The following is a 16,123-nucleotide window of genomic DNA, read 5'->3' on the forward strand; positions in this document are numbered from 1 at the left end:
CTTCGAGAGAAACATAAAGATTTTATCTCTCTAGAAGTAGAAGTTAACCAACTCCAAAACTCATGGGAATACTGCCTCTCTCTTTCAGAGGTTATGTCTCTTTTTTTTAGAGACCCATCTCCACATTAGAGATCTATTCCCATAACCCTCAAAGGAGTGACTCTCAAAGAATGGGTATTATGTCCTCCTTCACTCTCTTATAAAGATATTACTTTTTTGCTTATCAACAAAATCAATTTTTTATTTCTCATAATACCTTATTTTTTAAAATAAAATATAGGTTTGGTGATTTCGCTATCACCAAACCCAACACAATAGCCGTATTTATAATGGAAAGAAGATGGCTTAGGGTGTGTAACGAAGTTTAAGATTTATTATTTTTTTTTTTAAAATTTTGAGTCTAGTCAATGACACGCTACAACCTCCCCGATTTAAAATGTGAAGTAATTGTGATATTCTTGTACTAAAATAAATGATCTCTTTATATACTTTTTTTTGTTTTCTTGGGCTCAAGAAAGGCGTCGATCACTAGTTTTGATTAGGTAGGAAGAAGGAAAGATGACTTTATAGAGTAATCGGATTTGCCTAACGACGTTTTTTTTATGGTTTGTGTAAGAAATGACGGAGGGAATGGATTGGGGCCGTTAGATTATTTCGTATTGCCACGCATCCATCTCTTCCTTTAATGTGGACTTGGAAAAGTCAACTCATTGCTAGACTTGGATTCTCTTTTTGAGGAGGAGCCAAGTTGTTACGTACCTTGGAGAATTCTCATCAATAGAGTCCATTTGCAGTAATTGCAGTTTGCAAGTCATGGCAGCCGAGTATTGCAATAATGGGTGGTGGAGATGGTCACTCTTATCTCAGAAAAAGGTCACTGCAATTTACTGGGGTAGCTGCAGTTTGCTAGTCATGGCTAACTTATTTGAACCATAGTATCTTCCCTCCCAATGTCTAAGCAAAATGGTGAGTGTTTTGAATGAATCAATGAAAATACCAAGGACCGTTTTGAATGAATCAATGAAAAAACCAAGGACGATTCAAAGATGCAAATGGTTGCTTAAGTTGACTTCTGTCAAGGACTATTGAGTCTTGTGAATTAATATTAAAAAAATTAAAAAATATTTAAAGAAAAATATAGAATGATACTATTTACCTTTGATACAAATTGGTCGCATGAATCTTGACCATTGGATGTAAAATTGGGTGGCTGCAATTGTTCCACCAACCAAGTTCAAACTTCAAAAGAAATTCTTTCGAACTTTGTGACTTATCTAAGCTATCAATTTACACATCAAATGATTGTAAGAAATTGTGACTATTTTATATTAAAGGTAAAATGGTCTCATTATATACAATTCCATATTATATAATAAGATTATTTACTCTTGGTATGCCAATGTACTAACCATTATTGACCGTTATGGCAGTTGAAGTTGTATCATTGACTAGGCACAATGTTCAAAATGAAATTTTTTAAATATTGTGATATATTCAATAATTGGATTTCATATCTAATAACTAAAAATGATGGTGACGTCCACGTATAAAAAAATAAATAGTCTCTCAGTATACAATCGCAAAAACTTAACACTATTAAATGCTTTGAATTCATCTAAAGACACTAACATCTCTTAGGTCATGGTTATAGATTTGCGGCTAAGGCTTGAACCATCTAATAATCCTAAACTGTATATCTGACCATGCTTAAGTAAAATTCACGGGTATAAGCATCGGCAGTCACAAAAACGTGTGCTGCACTCATTTTGAGGAGGCATTCAAACAAGGCCTTAATGTTTGAGTAGATATTTTCCTACACATGCTGAGTTGGGATTCCAATTGACAAGTCTCTTGTATGCTTTCCCGAAAGTCACGAGTCATCTCTAATTTTCTCATGAAAATGTGCAAAAGCTGGCTGAAGTTGATCCGGTGTAGAGCATCTTTAACGAATTAGTAATTGATCAGTTGCAGTTTTCTCCTAATCAATCTTCAAATGTCTAATGTCCTAATATGAAATTTTGCGGCCAATCTTGTGACTAAGCTGCTATTAATCTATTAAGTTTCGATTAAGTTAGGATTTAGGAATACAAATTTGATGGAAGGAATCACAACTGTTAATCCTAAATAGTTGAAAAAAGGTTGTGATGATGATAGTGATAATGATAGAGGAAAACATAATATATCGTTGGTAACATTCTACTAAGTGTATCGAGACTCAGCAGTGGTCAATCAAACTTGCCCCGAGTTACTCGGCCTTGCCCTAAGGGCATTGTAAGGTTTACCCGAGTTGGCTGTACAGGATTTTAAATAGTAAATATATATTATTACATCAACTGTATGTCAAAAAGCATGAAAGGCCTTTTGAGTAGTGTTGGCACATGTTTGTCGAAAGGGCTGGGGTTCGAATTTTTTATTTTAGGGTTAAAAAATAGGAACTAGAAAAGGAAAAAAAATAGTGCCCCCAAGAATCGAACTCAAGGCCTCTTACAAAGACACATCCTGATGGTTGCTTGAGAAAGCTGGTCGCTATATTGTATATACCAAGTTTTTGTCTTCATTTTCTTTAAAAAAAAAAAAAAATTAAGCTGGACTTGGGTGAGCTCTTGTTCTTTCCCGGGTAACCCCACTTGGCCAAGGCCTGAGTACCTTGGCCGGCAGGATACCTGCAAATTACATCATGCAAAGCGTATTTATTATATAACCACAACGTTAGCATCATAACACACATTCAAAATTAGAGTATTTCCAATGCAAATGCTAAAGCTCATAGAACAAAGCAACCCTTCTACTCTCCAGAGTTTAGTTGTATTGGCCTTGCAGTGCAGCAGTCGATTCTTACAAACTTACTCTGAAGTCTCATGAATATTTGTGTTATAGACATTGTGATACTAAAAACAAGTGACAGGAAAACAAAGAGTAAATTGTTGTCGATATATCAACGACCTCCAGATAACATAAATTCTGTGCAGATGGAGAGGTGACTGTGGGAAGATGTGTGTGGGGCCAAATAATGGTCGTTTTCCTTCTCTGATACAACCAATTCGGTGGCCGAAATCTGAGGGAGTGGGACATCACCATCCAAATATTGGTTAACTTGCCTCATACTTGGCCTGGCAGCAGGCACTGGGTGAGAACACCACAACCCTAGCCATAACACCATTGTAATCTCTTCAGTTTCAAAGCAACCTTCAAGCCTAGGGTCAGCAACATCCAAGAGCTTTCCTTCCTTAAAGCATTCCCACACCCAATCCACCAGAATGACTTCTTGCTGCAACCTCTGTCGCTCAATAGGCCTGCGCCCGCAAGCCATCTCTAGTAACACAGCACCATAAGAGAAGACATCAGTCTCAGTGGTGGCCTTGCCAGTGCGGGACATCTCGGGTGCCAGGTACCCAAATGTCCCCACAACACGGGTTGTTTGTGTGTTGGATCCATGCTCGTACAGCCGCGCTAACCCGAAGTCGCCTAACCGAGCATTCATATCCGCATCTAGCAACACGTTGCCGACTTTCACATCTCTGTGTATAACTACTTGCTCCCATTGCTCATGCAGGTACGATAGCGCAGAAGCAACACCCTTGAGGATTTTATGCCGCTGCTTCCAGCTTAGGGGTGGCACGTTGTCATAGAACAGGTGCTTGTCGAGACTACCGTGGGGCATGTACTCGTAAACTATTATGAGCTCGGTTTTCTGCTTGAGCCATCCGAGGAGTGGCACCAGGTTCCGGTGCCCTAGTTTACCCATGCTGGAGATCTCTGCCAGGAATTCTCGCACCCTTCGCTCTGATTCATGTGCAACTTTCTTCACCGCAACTTGCAGACCCGAGTCCGGCATTACACCTTTGTAAACCTTCCCAAATCCTCCGAATCCTATTAACTCATCATCATGGAATCCTTTTGTAGCTATAAAGATTTCCTTGTATGAGAGCCTATGGGGGCAACCATTTGCCAACTCACAGTCTTCCACAGTTTCCCCATCTGTTCGCTTCCGAACAAGGTATAGAATCACAGAAATGGCTGCAATGGCAAGGATTATTGAGGAAAGCGAGATCCCAATCTTAGAAACCATGAAAAGCTCTTTAGATGATTTGGATCTCGGGTACGAAGGAAGATCCGAGATATCCAAATCTTGAGCTCTGCCATTTATCATGAAGCTCCATCCCGTAATGTAATGGCAGCTTGCCATGATGCCTGTGCTTGCAGAGAAACCCACATACATGTACTCCTGCAGGATAGGGGAGAGATCGACCCTGGAAGAAATCAAAGGCAGACCGGTCCTTCCCGCCATCCTGATAGGAGACAGAGTTATATTGAGTAACTTCTCTGTGCCATCATATTCTATCCATACCTGAAGTGGGTCTTCACTCTTGAGACTTAGATTATGTTTGGTGGTCTGATGATCCTCTGTGAGATAATAGGCTGCAGAAGTCGCTACACTCGACCTCACATTATTGAGGTCGATGCCCACATGGTTGCTATCAATGTCACCTACATCGATGTTCTTGACGGTATCGAATTCCACTGCAAAAACTTGATTTTCAGAGTCACCATTGCCCGTGAGGTTGAAGAGTCCGAGGTACTGTGTGGCATTAGCTCTTTCAAATTGAGCATTAGGAGAGATTACAAAGGCAAGGCCATAACCAGGGGAGACACTGGGAAGGGTGATAGCAAACACAAAAGCTGTTGAGAAAGAGAAAGCATTTCCTGAAGAGGAGTTCTTGAATTGCAAGAAGAGGAGTTCTTGAATTGCAAGAGGTTGGGGTAGAAAGCATGACCTATCACTGGTTGAGAATTATTGGTTAGCTGTAAGGCTCCACTAGGTATGACCTCTGACACACCTGTTAAGTTCAAGTTTGCTCCATGGAAGCTTGAGTAGTTGAAGCCAGTGTCATATGAAGAAGAGAGGGTGATTGCAAGAAAGAGGAGCACAGTTTGGAGAAGCATTTTTGTTCTTTTGGCCACACCGAAGAAGCTGGAGTTGCAAAAATGTTGGTTTTGTTTGGGTGGGAAGAAGGCTATGGAGAACATGGATAGCAAGAAGTATATTATTGCTTTGATTTTATGAGGTTCAATTTTGTTTAGATCACTAAATTCCCATAAAAGAAGTTTCTATCCATTAAAAAGAGGAAAATTGTTTGGTGCGATCCAAGCGCGCACTTGTTAATATGCGGGCTTGGAGATCTTCTCCGTCTGCCAAAACCGGGTCTCCCCCAATAACTCTCGAATTTATTGAAAAAATAGATAGGGGCCTGTTTTTCTACTGAATTACCAAAAAAAAAAAAAAAGCAAAAAAAAAAAAACCTATGGTTTAGGCCCCATTATCACCTATCCCATTAAAAAACCACTGACGATTTCATAAAACGGATAGAGGCTCGTCATTCCCACTTAATTACCAAAAAAACAAAAAAAGACTTGTAAAAGCCGTCAGCGAAGAATATGAGATATTTTCATGAGGTGGTAGGCCCATGAAGCGTGAGTATGTTTGGTTTTGCTTGTTATCGTTGATGATTTATTGATTTTATAAAAATAAATTTTCATAACAAATTATCTCATTTTTGGCCGTGTTCCTCATTTTTATATACGAATCGAGGAGAGGACATCCCCGTCTAATTTGTGGGGATCGGGAAAAAGAGGCAGATCCAAGCTTCGATCTCTCTCACGCACGCACTGTCGGTTGTGCCCGCTTGAGATCATGTGAACTCTAAAAAGGATTTTGAAAGAAATTGAAAAATTGGTTTATCAAAGGGTTTTTTAAAAAAACAAATATTAAAATATCAAAAGAAAGAAAGAGACAAATTACCTTACCTTGTAGCCGGCAGCTTGGAGTTGGGGAGGTGGATCAGACTTAGCAGTTGCGACATCCTTCTCCTTGACCGTAGAGATTAATCTTCAACCGGGTAAATTGTCCTCCAATTTCGAAGGGGATTTGACCTAGCCATTCTTCTCTTTTGTTTTAATACTTGAATTCAAATTCGGGTTTCAACTCTTTTCGTTTGTGGTTGATGGTCTGAGGGTAGAAGCAACATGTTTTCTAGAGTTTAGGAAATCATGGTTATTGAGACCTCTGGATTCTAGAGTTTTAGCCCTATAAGTGACTCCAGGAGGGGATATTTATAAACTGGAGGTTTTAAAATTAGAGCACCAATCTTCGGGATTTGACCTGGGCTATCAGATCTGACTCGGTTTTTGCTTAAAGTTCCCTACTTTCCTTTTGATGGCGGTCCTGTCATATTTATACCATTTTACATGGTCAGATTCAGCTTTTATCCCTCTTGAGCATATGACCTGCCTATTTTAAGTGCTAAATCTTCTAGTATCCGTTATTTCGGTTAACTCATTTTCTTTGGAATGACCTAGAAGAACCCTCATATAGACGTTTTCTTTAAAGTTATCATGTAAGAAAACATTTTTAACATCCCTCTAAGGCATAGATCATCTATAATTAACTGCGATGACAAGAACATGAACAATATTCATCTTGACAACTGGTGCAAAAGTGTTTTTATAGTCGACTTTATTAGTTTAGGCAAATATTTTAGCCACCAACTTGGCCTTTTGTCTCTCAATTGTGGCCCATTATTATTATATTTTATTCTAAAAGACCTTTTAAATCAAACTGCTTTCTTTCCTTTAGGTAACTTGATAATGTCCCCAGTATTATTCTTGTCTCTCTTTCATGACCTTCCTCCACACATGTTGAAAATTAGCATTTTGAAAACTAGTTAGCTTAAAATGATTAGAAATTGAACTAAAGAAAGCAAAATAGTTATGAGAGATATCATCATAAGAAATATGATTTTAAATTAGATAAGAAACTCCATGATAAGTATAAAAATCTTGAAGGCTAAAAGAAGGTTGAAGAACATGAGAAGACATGTGCAGAGGGGGACATCAAGTGGGGTTACAACAGAGTTTTCTTTTTCCTAACCAGCTTGGTGAGTTTCAAAAATATCTTTACCATCGTCTTGGTCATCATGACCGTTTTCTTCCATATGACTTATGTTGGTTATGTTAGACACATCATTATCACTAATATTAAGCAAGTGCAAAAAACCTCTAGAACACTCCACCTAAGTCCTATTTCCAAACCACTCTTCAAGGTGTCACTGAAATAGAACTCAATTTTAACAAATTGAACAGCTCTGGAAACATACATTTTTCTTGTTGGAGATCATAACATTTATAGTTCTTTTTAATAGAGGAGTATCCAAGAAATACACATCTCCTAGCATGTTTATTAAGTTCATCCCTATTGTTGTCTACCACATAGACATAAGACACATTCAAATACAAGCAAAAGAGACAAATCAAATTTTTTATGTTTTTCAAAACTTCAAGGGGAGATTTATCATTAAGAATTTTACGAGAATGTCTATTAATTAGATATCAAGCTGTTAAGATGGCTTCAAATCAATAAATTTTTGCAACATGTATCTGAAACATCAAAGACCTTGTAGCTTCCAAAAGGTGTCTATTTTTCTTTCTGCAACTCTGTTCTACTGAGGTGTCCCTACATACGAGGTTTAATGTATAATGCCATGGTTACATAAATTCTCAGAAAAATATTTGTTCACATATTTTAGGCCATTATTAAATGTCAGAAATCCGATCTTTGCATTATATTGATTAGAAATCAGAATGGGAAATTACTTGAATACATGAAAAACTTCTTTTTTTTATTTTAAAAAATACATCTAAGTAGCAGGAGACCAATCATCAATAAATGTATCAAAATATTTATAGCCACTATAAAAGTCAACTGGGGTTTATCCCCATACATCAAAATATATCAAATAAAAGGATTCCTCTATAACATGCATAGAAGACTGGAAGGGAAGTCCGGTTTGTTTTGATAATTTACAAACTTTACAAGAATGAGAGTTTAGATAAAAAAGGCACTAAAATTTTTAAAACGTTATCTAAAGGATGTCCAAATCTACAATGCCATAACTTATTTACATCAGAATTTTCTCGACTGGCAATCAAAGCCTCGTTTATCTGATTAAATAGGTACAACCCATGATATAGTCTTCCTTCACCAATATTTGTCCTCGTGGCTCAGTCTTGAAAAATCATAGAGTTTAGAGAAAAAATAATATGTAATTCATGCTCTGAGTAATTCTACTAACATACATCAAGTTAGAGGGAAAATATAGCATAAATAGAACTTCAGAGTTATTGGACTTAGAAAAAAAAATAGTCTTACGAACATTATGAACTAGGATCAAAGAATCATTGACAATAGATACAAGGTTCATATTTCCATTATTTTAAAAATTGGATAGGTAATGTAAGTTACCAGTTATATGATTTATGTCCTCTGAGTTTATTATCGAAGTAAAAATACAACAAGAGGACATGAAAACATAAATGTTACATATATCCTAGGAGGAGGAAGGACGATCCTATGTAGAGGAAGAACCACTTCTGTTGCTTGGGTGCTTACAATGATCACAATTGCAGTGATGGATTTGAGCAGTTGCAGTCTGAGCGGTAGATCTGTCAATTGTCATGTTATTAGTGCGCCTTAAGTATAGGTATAATACTCAGTACATATCCTTCATATGCCCTATATTGTTATTATAATCACATCTAGAACGCCCTCTATTACCACGACCCCTTCCACCACCATGATAATTGTTAGGGCGTCTATCTCCACCACTATTTTGAGGCCTTTTTGTATCATATATCTCTTTATTAGCAACCATGATATATTTCTCAACACTTTTTTTAAAGGTTTTAAAATCAAAGTTCATGATTTTCTTTTTAGTTTCCTCACATTGAATAGTAACACAAACATTACTGAAGGAAGGTGTTACACCCCAAGAATTTACAATACTGTTATTCCTGAGATGTGACAAACAAAACATATATATATTTCTTGTTAGGACAAATTTACAGTGGTGAGGTCTTATAAAGTAAATAAAGAACGCTAGCACAATAACAGTATCTTCCAAGGCTGATCTTGACTAGCACTCAAAATGGATCCGCAATTATCCTGAAAAAATGTTTACCATAGTTTGATGAGTTTGGCTACTCAGTAAGTGATCATCATAATCCTAAAAATAATCATGGTTGAAAGATATCAATATTTTCAAAAAGAAGATCTATTAACAGAAATGCATCAACAGTTTCACTTTCAATAAATGTATAATTAAGTATAATCCGAATAATTGAAATGCACATAACACTTTAACGGCAGTGCATAATTCAAAGGATTTCACAAAATACCCTACTGGCGTCCCAAGTAGGTCACCTATATACCCCATCGGCCTCTTGATGGGTCCACTTAATCCCTATCGGCGTCCCAGATAGGTCCACTTAATCCCTGCAGGTCCACTTATACCTCACCGGCATACCGGATGAGTCCACTTAATCCCTACCGGCGTCCGGGTAGGTCCACTTATACCTCACCGACGAACCGGATGAGTCCACTTGCATACTTAAAGTATTTCTAAATCTCTTTAAACATTCGAAAGCAGCAATATCATGTACTAAACGTATCACTGAAATCATTACTATGAATTTCACTGAAACCATTAATAACATTCACTTTCAATAACATTTCAAAAATAACCAATCAAATATTTTGGGCTCAAATTTAGAAAGGTAGCAGTTCGTAAAGACATTCTAGCATAATTGTCAATTTAATATGTATAGAAAAACTCTTATAGAAATTCAAGAATACGGAATTATCACAATTTATGGGATATCAATTCACAAATAAACATTTCACAACAATGCTATAATCAATTGCAAAAATATCAATTTTTAAATAATAAGGCAGTCATTTGCACATGAATTTTACAATATCTAAATATTAAAAAACAGTAGAAAGAATTCTCACAATTTTACTAACAACAGAATATCACATTTATTTTTAATAATTTTACTGTATTTAAAATTTTCTAACAATAGACAAGAAAATAAATAAATTTATTTTTTTAAGAATTTACAGCATTTAAAATTTCTAACATAGATAAAATATCACAATTTTTATTAAAAAGATTATTTTTCAAGATAATAAGGTCGCGTGCGCATAAAATTTATCGCGCCTAAAATTCATGATAATAAGTAGAAATAATTATTTCATTTTATTTTTAAAAAGAATAGATTATTTTTCGAGACAATGAGGTCACTTACACACAAAGCTTATAAAATAAAGATCTTGGACGGAAATATCACTATTTATTAAAAACAGACTATTTTTCAGGAAGATGATGTCTCTTACATTAATTCTGAAATTGAGGGAGCATCCGTTTTAGATGTGGGCTTATCATATGTGTTATCATAGTCTCGTGTGTATGATTCATAGACCATGGTTAGAGAGAGAGGTTATAAATAGAGAAGGTCCAGTACATAGAGTTGAGGTTGGGTAGAGGAGATAAGCGAAAGAATCTCTTTTCTTGTTGAAGCAAAGGATGCTTCTTGAGGGAGGGTCGATGATCTGCTAATGAGAGAAAAAAAAAAGAAGCCCCTTGACCAAAAAACGCAGAGAGAGAGAGAGACACATACAGGCTAATAAAAGCGATACACCTCATATGCAAGGTGTACCTTAAAGAGGTGTTTTTATAAAACTTTAAGTGGTGGACTTAAGGTCCACCCCAGTAGAATTGAACCCTCAAGTATATTAACAATAATATCATTTATTTATTGTTAATAAATATTATTGTTAATATAAAAGCAACAATATCCTAACGGTATATTAGTATTATTATTATTATTATCATTACTAATATATACTTATTATTTTATTTATTTATTTTTATTTTTGTATTTATTTCTGTTAACATCATTAATATTATTATTATATATGTATATTTTTTTTATTTTTTTTTGAAAGTTTAGGATTGTTACAAAAGGCAATTCCATGGTCATTAAAATTTGACTCCTAATATATTCATATTCATCATTCTTTAACCCTGTAAAAAATTGAAATACTTTATCTTGCTCACCACGGTTTTGCAAGATTGCCAAGTCAATAGTTGGGGATGAGTACATTGCCAACTCATCCCAATACTATTGAGAGTGCCAAGATATTTAGTAATTGTTTTGTCCTCTTGTTTTGTTTGAAAAACTTCTTATTTAAATTGAAAAATTTTAGCAACATTATTTTGTTGGTCGTACATTTCCTCAATGGATTTCCATAAATCATAGGCATTCTTAGCAAAACTAAAATTTTTTGAAACTTTAGGTTCCATGGATTTCAAGATCCGTGACATTACATGGTCGTCGTTGGATTGCCATTCCTCAAATGAGGGATCATTTTTGCTTAGAGCCTTTTTCTTCTCATTAATGTGTCCAAGTTTAGATTTCCCAAAAAGAGAATGAGCAACAACTTTCGAATAAATAAAATAATTAAGCTCATTCAAAAAGACAGTAGTGAGTTTCATGTTAGAGTTATGTTCTAAATCTGCCCATTACAAGGAGATAAAGGAAACAAGAAGACTGAGCAGATAAATGAAAATCGTACAGGTTGAAGTTCGGGTGAAGGAGCAAAGGTGTGAAAGAAATACGAGAAGAAACTCTCTAAGGTAATTGCCCCTTGATAAATAGAATGAAGGTGCCAACAATACTAATAAATACTAATAAATAGAATGAAGGTGCCAACAATACTAATAAATACTAATAAATAGAATGAAGGTGCCAACAATACTAATAAATACTAATAAATAGAATGAAGGTGCCAACAATACTAATAAATAGAATGAAGGTGCCAACAATACTAATAAACAGAATGAAGGTGCCAACAATACTAATGCAAGCAACATCATCTACACCAAGATGGCCACTATTGTCAAACTTTTGACTTCGTCCCCTTTTGTTTATTTTGTATTGCTTCATCAGCATTTCACATTCTCCCTCTGGCCAATCATTGATGAAGGCTATGGGAATAAAAATGATACAAATCCTCTAGGTGTTAAAAAGGAGGCATGGAGCTTGCAAAGTCACTGTAGAGAAAGACGGATGCCGCAATCACAATAGGTAACGTTCTGCTAAGTGTGTCGAGACTCGGCCAAAGCCAATTGGACTTAGCCGATTTTACTCGGCGGCTTGCCCTAAGGGCAATGCGAGTTTTTCTGAGTAAGTTGTACCAATTTTTAAATAGTAAATATATAATATTATGTCCTTGAAAGGACTTGTAAGTAGTATAAGCACATGTTTGTCGAAAGGCCTGGGGCTTGAATTCCCCCAAATAACGCTGCCCTATTCTTATTTTTATTTAGTAAAGAAACAAAAAAATAAAATAAAATAGCACCCCCAAGAATTGAACATAACCTCTTTCCAAGAGGCATCAGCCTAACTAACACACCATGTCTTAAGAAAGCTGGTCGCTATATTATACATATCAAATTTTTGTTTTCATTTTTTTATAAAAAAAATAAGCTGGACTAGAGGCGAGCTACTTAGATTTGCCCAAGTAATTCAGCTCGGCCAAGGTAGTCTTCATCAAGGCCCAAGTACCTTGACCTAGTCGATTTTCTCAATATTGGTTCTACTGTCATAAGAATGAACCCTTGCGATCAAGATACCTGCAAATTACTTCATGCCTAGCAACATACACACACAAAATTAGACTATTTCCAATGCAAATGCTAATGCTTATAGAACAGAGCAACCCCTTCTACTCTCAGAGTTTAGTTATGCTGGCATTGCAGTCCAGCAGTCGATTCTTACGAACTTCCTCTGAAGTCTCATGAATATTTCTGCTATACATATTGTAATGATAAAAACAACTGACAGGAAAGCAAAGAGTAAATCTAAGTCGATAAAAATGGTGTATCAACGACCACCAGATAACAGAATTTCTGTGCCTGCAGAGCAGATCGAGAGTTCAGTGTGGGAAGATGCGTGCGGGGCCAAATAATGGAAGTTTTCCATCCCTGGTGCAGCCAATTTGGTGGCCGAAATCTCAGGGAATGGGACATCACGATTCAAATATTGGTACACTTGCCTCATACTTGGTCTGGCATCAGGCACTGGATGAGAGCACCACAACCCTAGCCATAATACCATTGTCATCTCTTCAATTTCAAAGCAACCTTCAAGCCTAGGGTCAGCAACATCCAAAAGCTTTCCGTTCTTGAAGCACTCCCACACCCAATCCACCAGAATGACCTGTTTCTGCAATCTCTGTGGCGAAATTGGCCTACGCCCGGAAGCCACCTCTAATAAAACAGCACCATAAGCGAAGACATCAGTCTCAGTGGTGGCTTTGCCAGTAAGGGACATCTCAGGTGCCAGATACCCAATTGTCCCCACAACACGAGTTGTTTGCGAGTTTGATCCATGCTCGTATAACCGTGCTAATCCGAAGTCCCCTAACCGAGCATTCATCTCCGCATCTAGCAACACGTTGCTGGCTTTCACATCTCTGTGTATAACTACTTGCTCCCATTGCTCATGTAGGTACAATAGTGCAGAAGCAACACCCTTAAGGATTTTATGCCTCTGCTTCCAGCTTAGGGGTGGCCCATCTTCATGGAACAGGTACTTGTCGAGACTACCGTGGGGCATGTACTCATAAATTATTATGAGCTTGGTTTTTTGTTTGCACCATCCGATAAGTCGTACCAGGTTCCGGTGTTGTAGTTTGCCGATGCTTGAGATCTCTGCCACAAATTCTCGCACCCTTTCCTCCGATTCATGAGCAACTTGCTTCACCGCAACTTGCAGACCAGAGTCCCGCATGACACCTTTGTAAACCTTGCCAAATCCTCCGAATCCTATTAACTCTTCCTCATGGAAACCTTTCGTAGCCATAAAGATTTCCTTGTATGAGAACCTATGGGGGCCATTTGCCAATTCCCAGTCTTCCGCAATTTCCCCATCTGTTCGCTTCCAAACAAGGTATAGGATCACAGAAATGGCTGCGATGGCAAGGATTATTGAAGACAGGGAGATCCCAATCTTAGAAACCATGGAAAGGCCTTTAATTGATTTGGATCTCGGGTACCAAGGGAGATCAGAGCTGTCCAAATTTTGAGCTCTGCCATTTATCATGAAGCTCCATCCAAGAATGTATTGGTAGCTTGCCACGATGCCTGTGCTTGCAGAGAAACCGACATACATGTACTTCTGCAGGATCGGGGAGAGATCAACCCTGGAAGAAATCAAAGGTGGGCCAGTCCTTCCGGGTATTCTGATAGGAGACAGAGTTATATTGAGTAACTTCTCTGTGCCATCATATTCTATCCATACCTGAATTGGGTCTTCACTCTTGAGACTTAGATTATGTTTGGTGATCTTATGATCCTCTGTGAGGTAATAGGCTGCAGAAGCTGATACATTCGACCTCACGCTATTGAGGTCGATGCCAACATGGTTGCCATCAATGTCGCCAACGTCGATGTTCTGGGTGGTGTCGAATTCCACTGCAAAAACTTGGTTTTCAGGGTCACCGTTGCCTGTGAGGTTGAAGAGTCCGAGGTACTGTGTCGAATTGGCTCCTTCAAATTGAGTAGAAGGAGAGATTACAAAGGCAAAGCCAGAGCCAGGGGAGACAATGGGACGGGTGATAGCAAACACAAAAGCTGTGGAGAAAGAGAAAGCATTTCCTTTTGAGGAATTCTTGAATTGCAAGAGGTTGGGGTAGAAAGCATGACCTATCACTGGTTGAGAATTATTGGTTAGCTGTAAGGCTCCACTAGGTATGACCTCTGACACACCTGTTAAGTTCAAGTTTGCTCCATGGAAGCTTGAGTAGTTGAAGCCAGTGTCATATGAAGAAGAGAGGGTGATTGCAAGAAAGAGGACCACAGTTTGGAGAAGCATTTTTGTTCTTTTGGGCACATAGAAGAAGCAGGAGATGCAAATATGTTTTGTTTTGTTTTGGTGGGAAGAAGGCTATGGAGAACCTGGATAGCAAGAAGAATATTATTAGTTTAAAAGTATAAAGCATCCATATTAAAGATGGATGCAAGTAGGTGTTTCATCTAAAAACAAAGGAAACTAACAGCCCAAATGTTTTTTTATAATAATTATTATTTCTAGTTTTTTATTTACTTATTTTTTCATATTCATGATCTCTATATCTGAGATCTCAAAAATCCTTAAAAATTAAGTCCAATAATCCATCTCAAAAATATATTTATTAGTAGGTGTGTATTTCTATATATGCAGGCTTGACCGCATAGAAACCAGATACTTTATTTTATGAGGTTCAATTTTTCTAAGATCATTAAATTTTCATTTTTTGAGGTTCAGTTTTTCTAAGATCATTAAATTTTCATAAAGGTTGTGGTGTGGTTTGTATGAGGCTACGCCTTGAACAATCAAATTAAATAAAACCTTTCAAACGGTGCCGAAATAATTTTTTTATGTATTATTAATTTTTACGATGGCTTAACATTTTATTTTATTTTTAATTATTTAAACATTAAAAAATAGTGTAGATTGAGCAGATCTATGAGCACTTGAAATTCTTGAAAATTGACGATCTACATAATACATTACAAGATGGACTATTTCTAAAATTTTTAAAATCCATTTTTTCTCTTGAGGGGGAGATAATCCAACTTGAGAGTTTTTCAGTATTAAAATAGCTTTTTTTTAATAAATTTTTGAAGTGCCCCTTAATTTGATTGTTTAGGGCCTCAACCATATATAAATTTTTCCCTTCGTAAATAAAAGTTGTAATCATTGGAGTGTTAAAGTTAAGGATTGCCCTGGCCTCCACGACAAGAATATTCCCCCACGATAACGGTCAATCGACAAAACGTACTATGCTATAGTCCCTCGGGCATATACTATATATGTACTCTCACGGGCAAAACACTTGAATTTTTTTTTTTTTAAAAATAAAATAATTCATGATCTGTCTAAGTATAACCAGATAACTAATTTCAAATAAAAAATTTTGGATTATGAGTTTTTGAACATCTAGATCATTCCCTCTAAAAATTGGATTATTCTAGTGAATCGTGGATATCATTTTTTTTTTTCCTCATAGAGAGAGAGTTATTATTATTATTATTATTATTCACTTTGAATTTGGTTGGCTTTTTTTTTTTTTTTTTGGACTTTGAATTTGGTTGCAAGAGTCTAAAGGTCACAAACCTAAAATTTGGGATTTAAAAGACGTTCCTAGTGTACGTTTTGCCTAAAGAAGTAGATGCACAGC

General features: G+C 36.6%; 1 protein-coding gene across 1 annotated transcript; it reads right to left on the reverse strand.

The window, feature by feature from the left end:
- Positions 1-2,769: 2,769 nt before the first annotated feature.
- Positions 2,770-14,993, reverse strand: LOC18436234 (putative L-type lectin-domain containing receptor kinase V.2). Its single transcript, XM_088873839.1, has 2 exons — positions 12,787-14,993; positions 2,770-4,792 (listed from the first exon to the last, which is right to left on the reverse strand). The coding sequence occupies exons 1-2, from the start codon at positions 14,773-14,775 to the stop codon at positions 2,936-2,938; spliced, it is 3,846 nt and encodes a 1,281-aa protein (XP_088729965.1). The 5' UTR covers positions 14,776-14,993; the 3' UTR covers positions 2,770-2,935.
- Between the last annotated feature and the right edge of the window lie 1,130 nt (positions 14,994-16,123).

This window comes from Amborella trichopoda, chromosome 8 (assembly GCF_054954075.1).
Source record: "Amborella trichopoda isolate Santa Cruz 75 chromosome 8, AtrichopodaSantaCruz75HAP2 v2.0, whole genome shotgun sequence".
Lineage (NCBI taxonomy): Eukaryota > Viridiplantae > Streptophyta > Magnoliopsida > Amborellales > Amborellaceae > Amborella > Amborella trichopoda.

What these genes read in the sequence shown, in the direction of transcription:
- LOC18436234 (XM_088873839.1), bottom strand. Translation starts at nt 14,775, where the DNA reads ATGCTTCTCCAAACTGTGGTCCTCTTTCTTGCAATCACCCTCTCTTCT. An exon ending in TTCTGTTATCTGGTGGTCGT is followed by an intron (nt 4,793 to 12,786) that starts TGATACACCATT and finishes GCTAACCAATAA; the next exon opens with TTCTCAACCAGTGATAGGTC.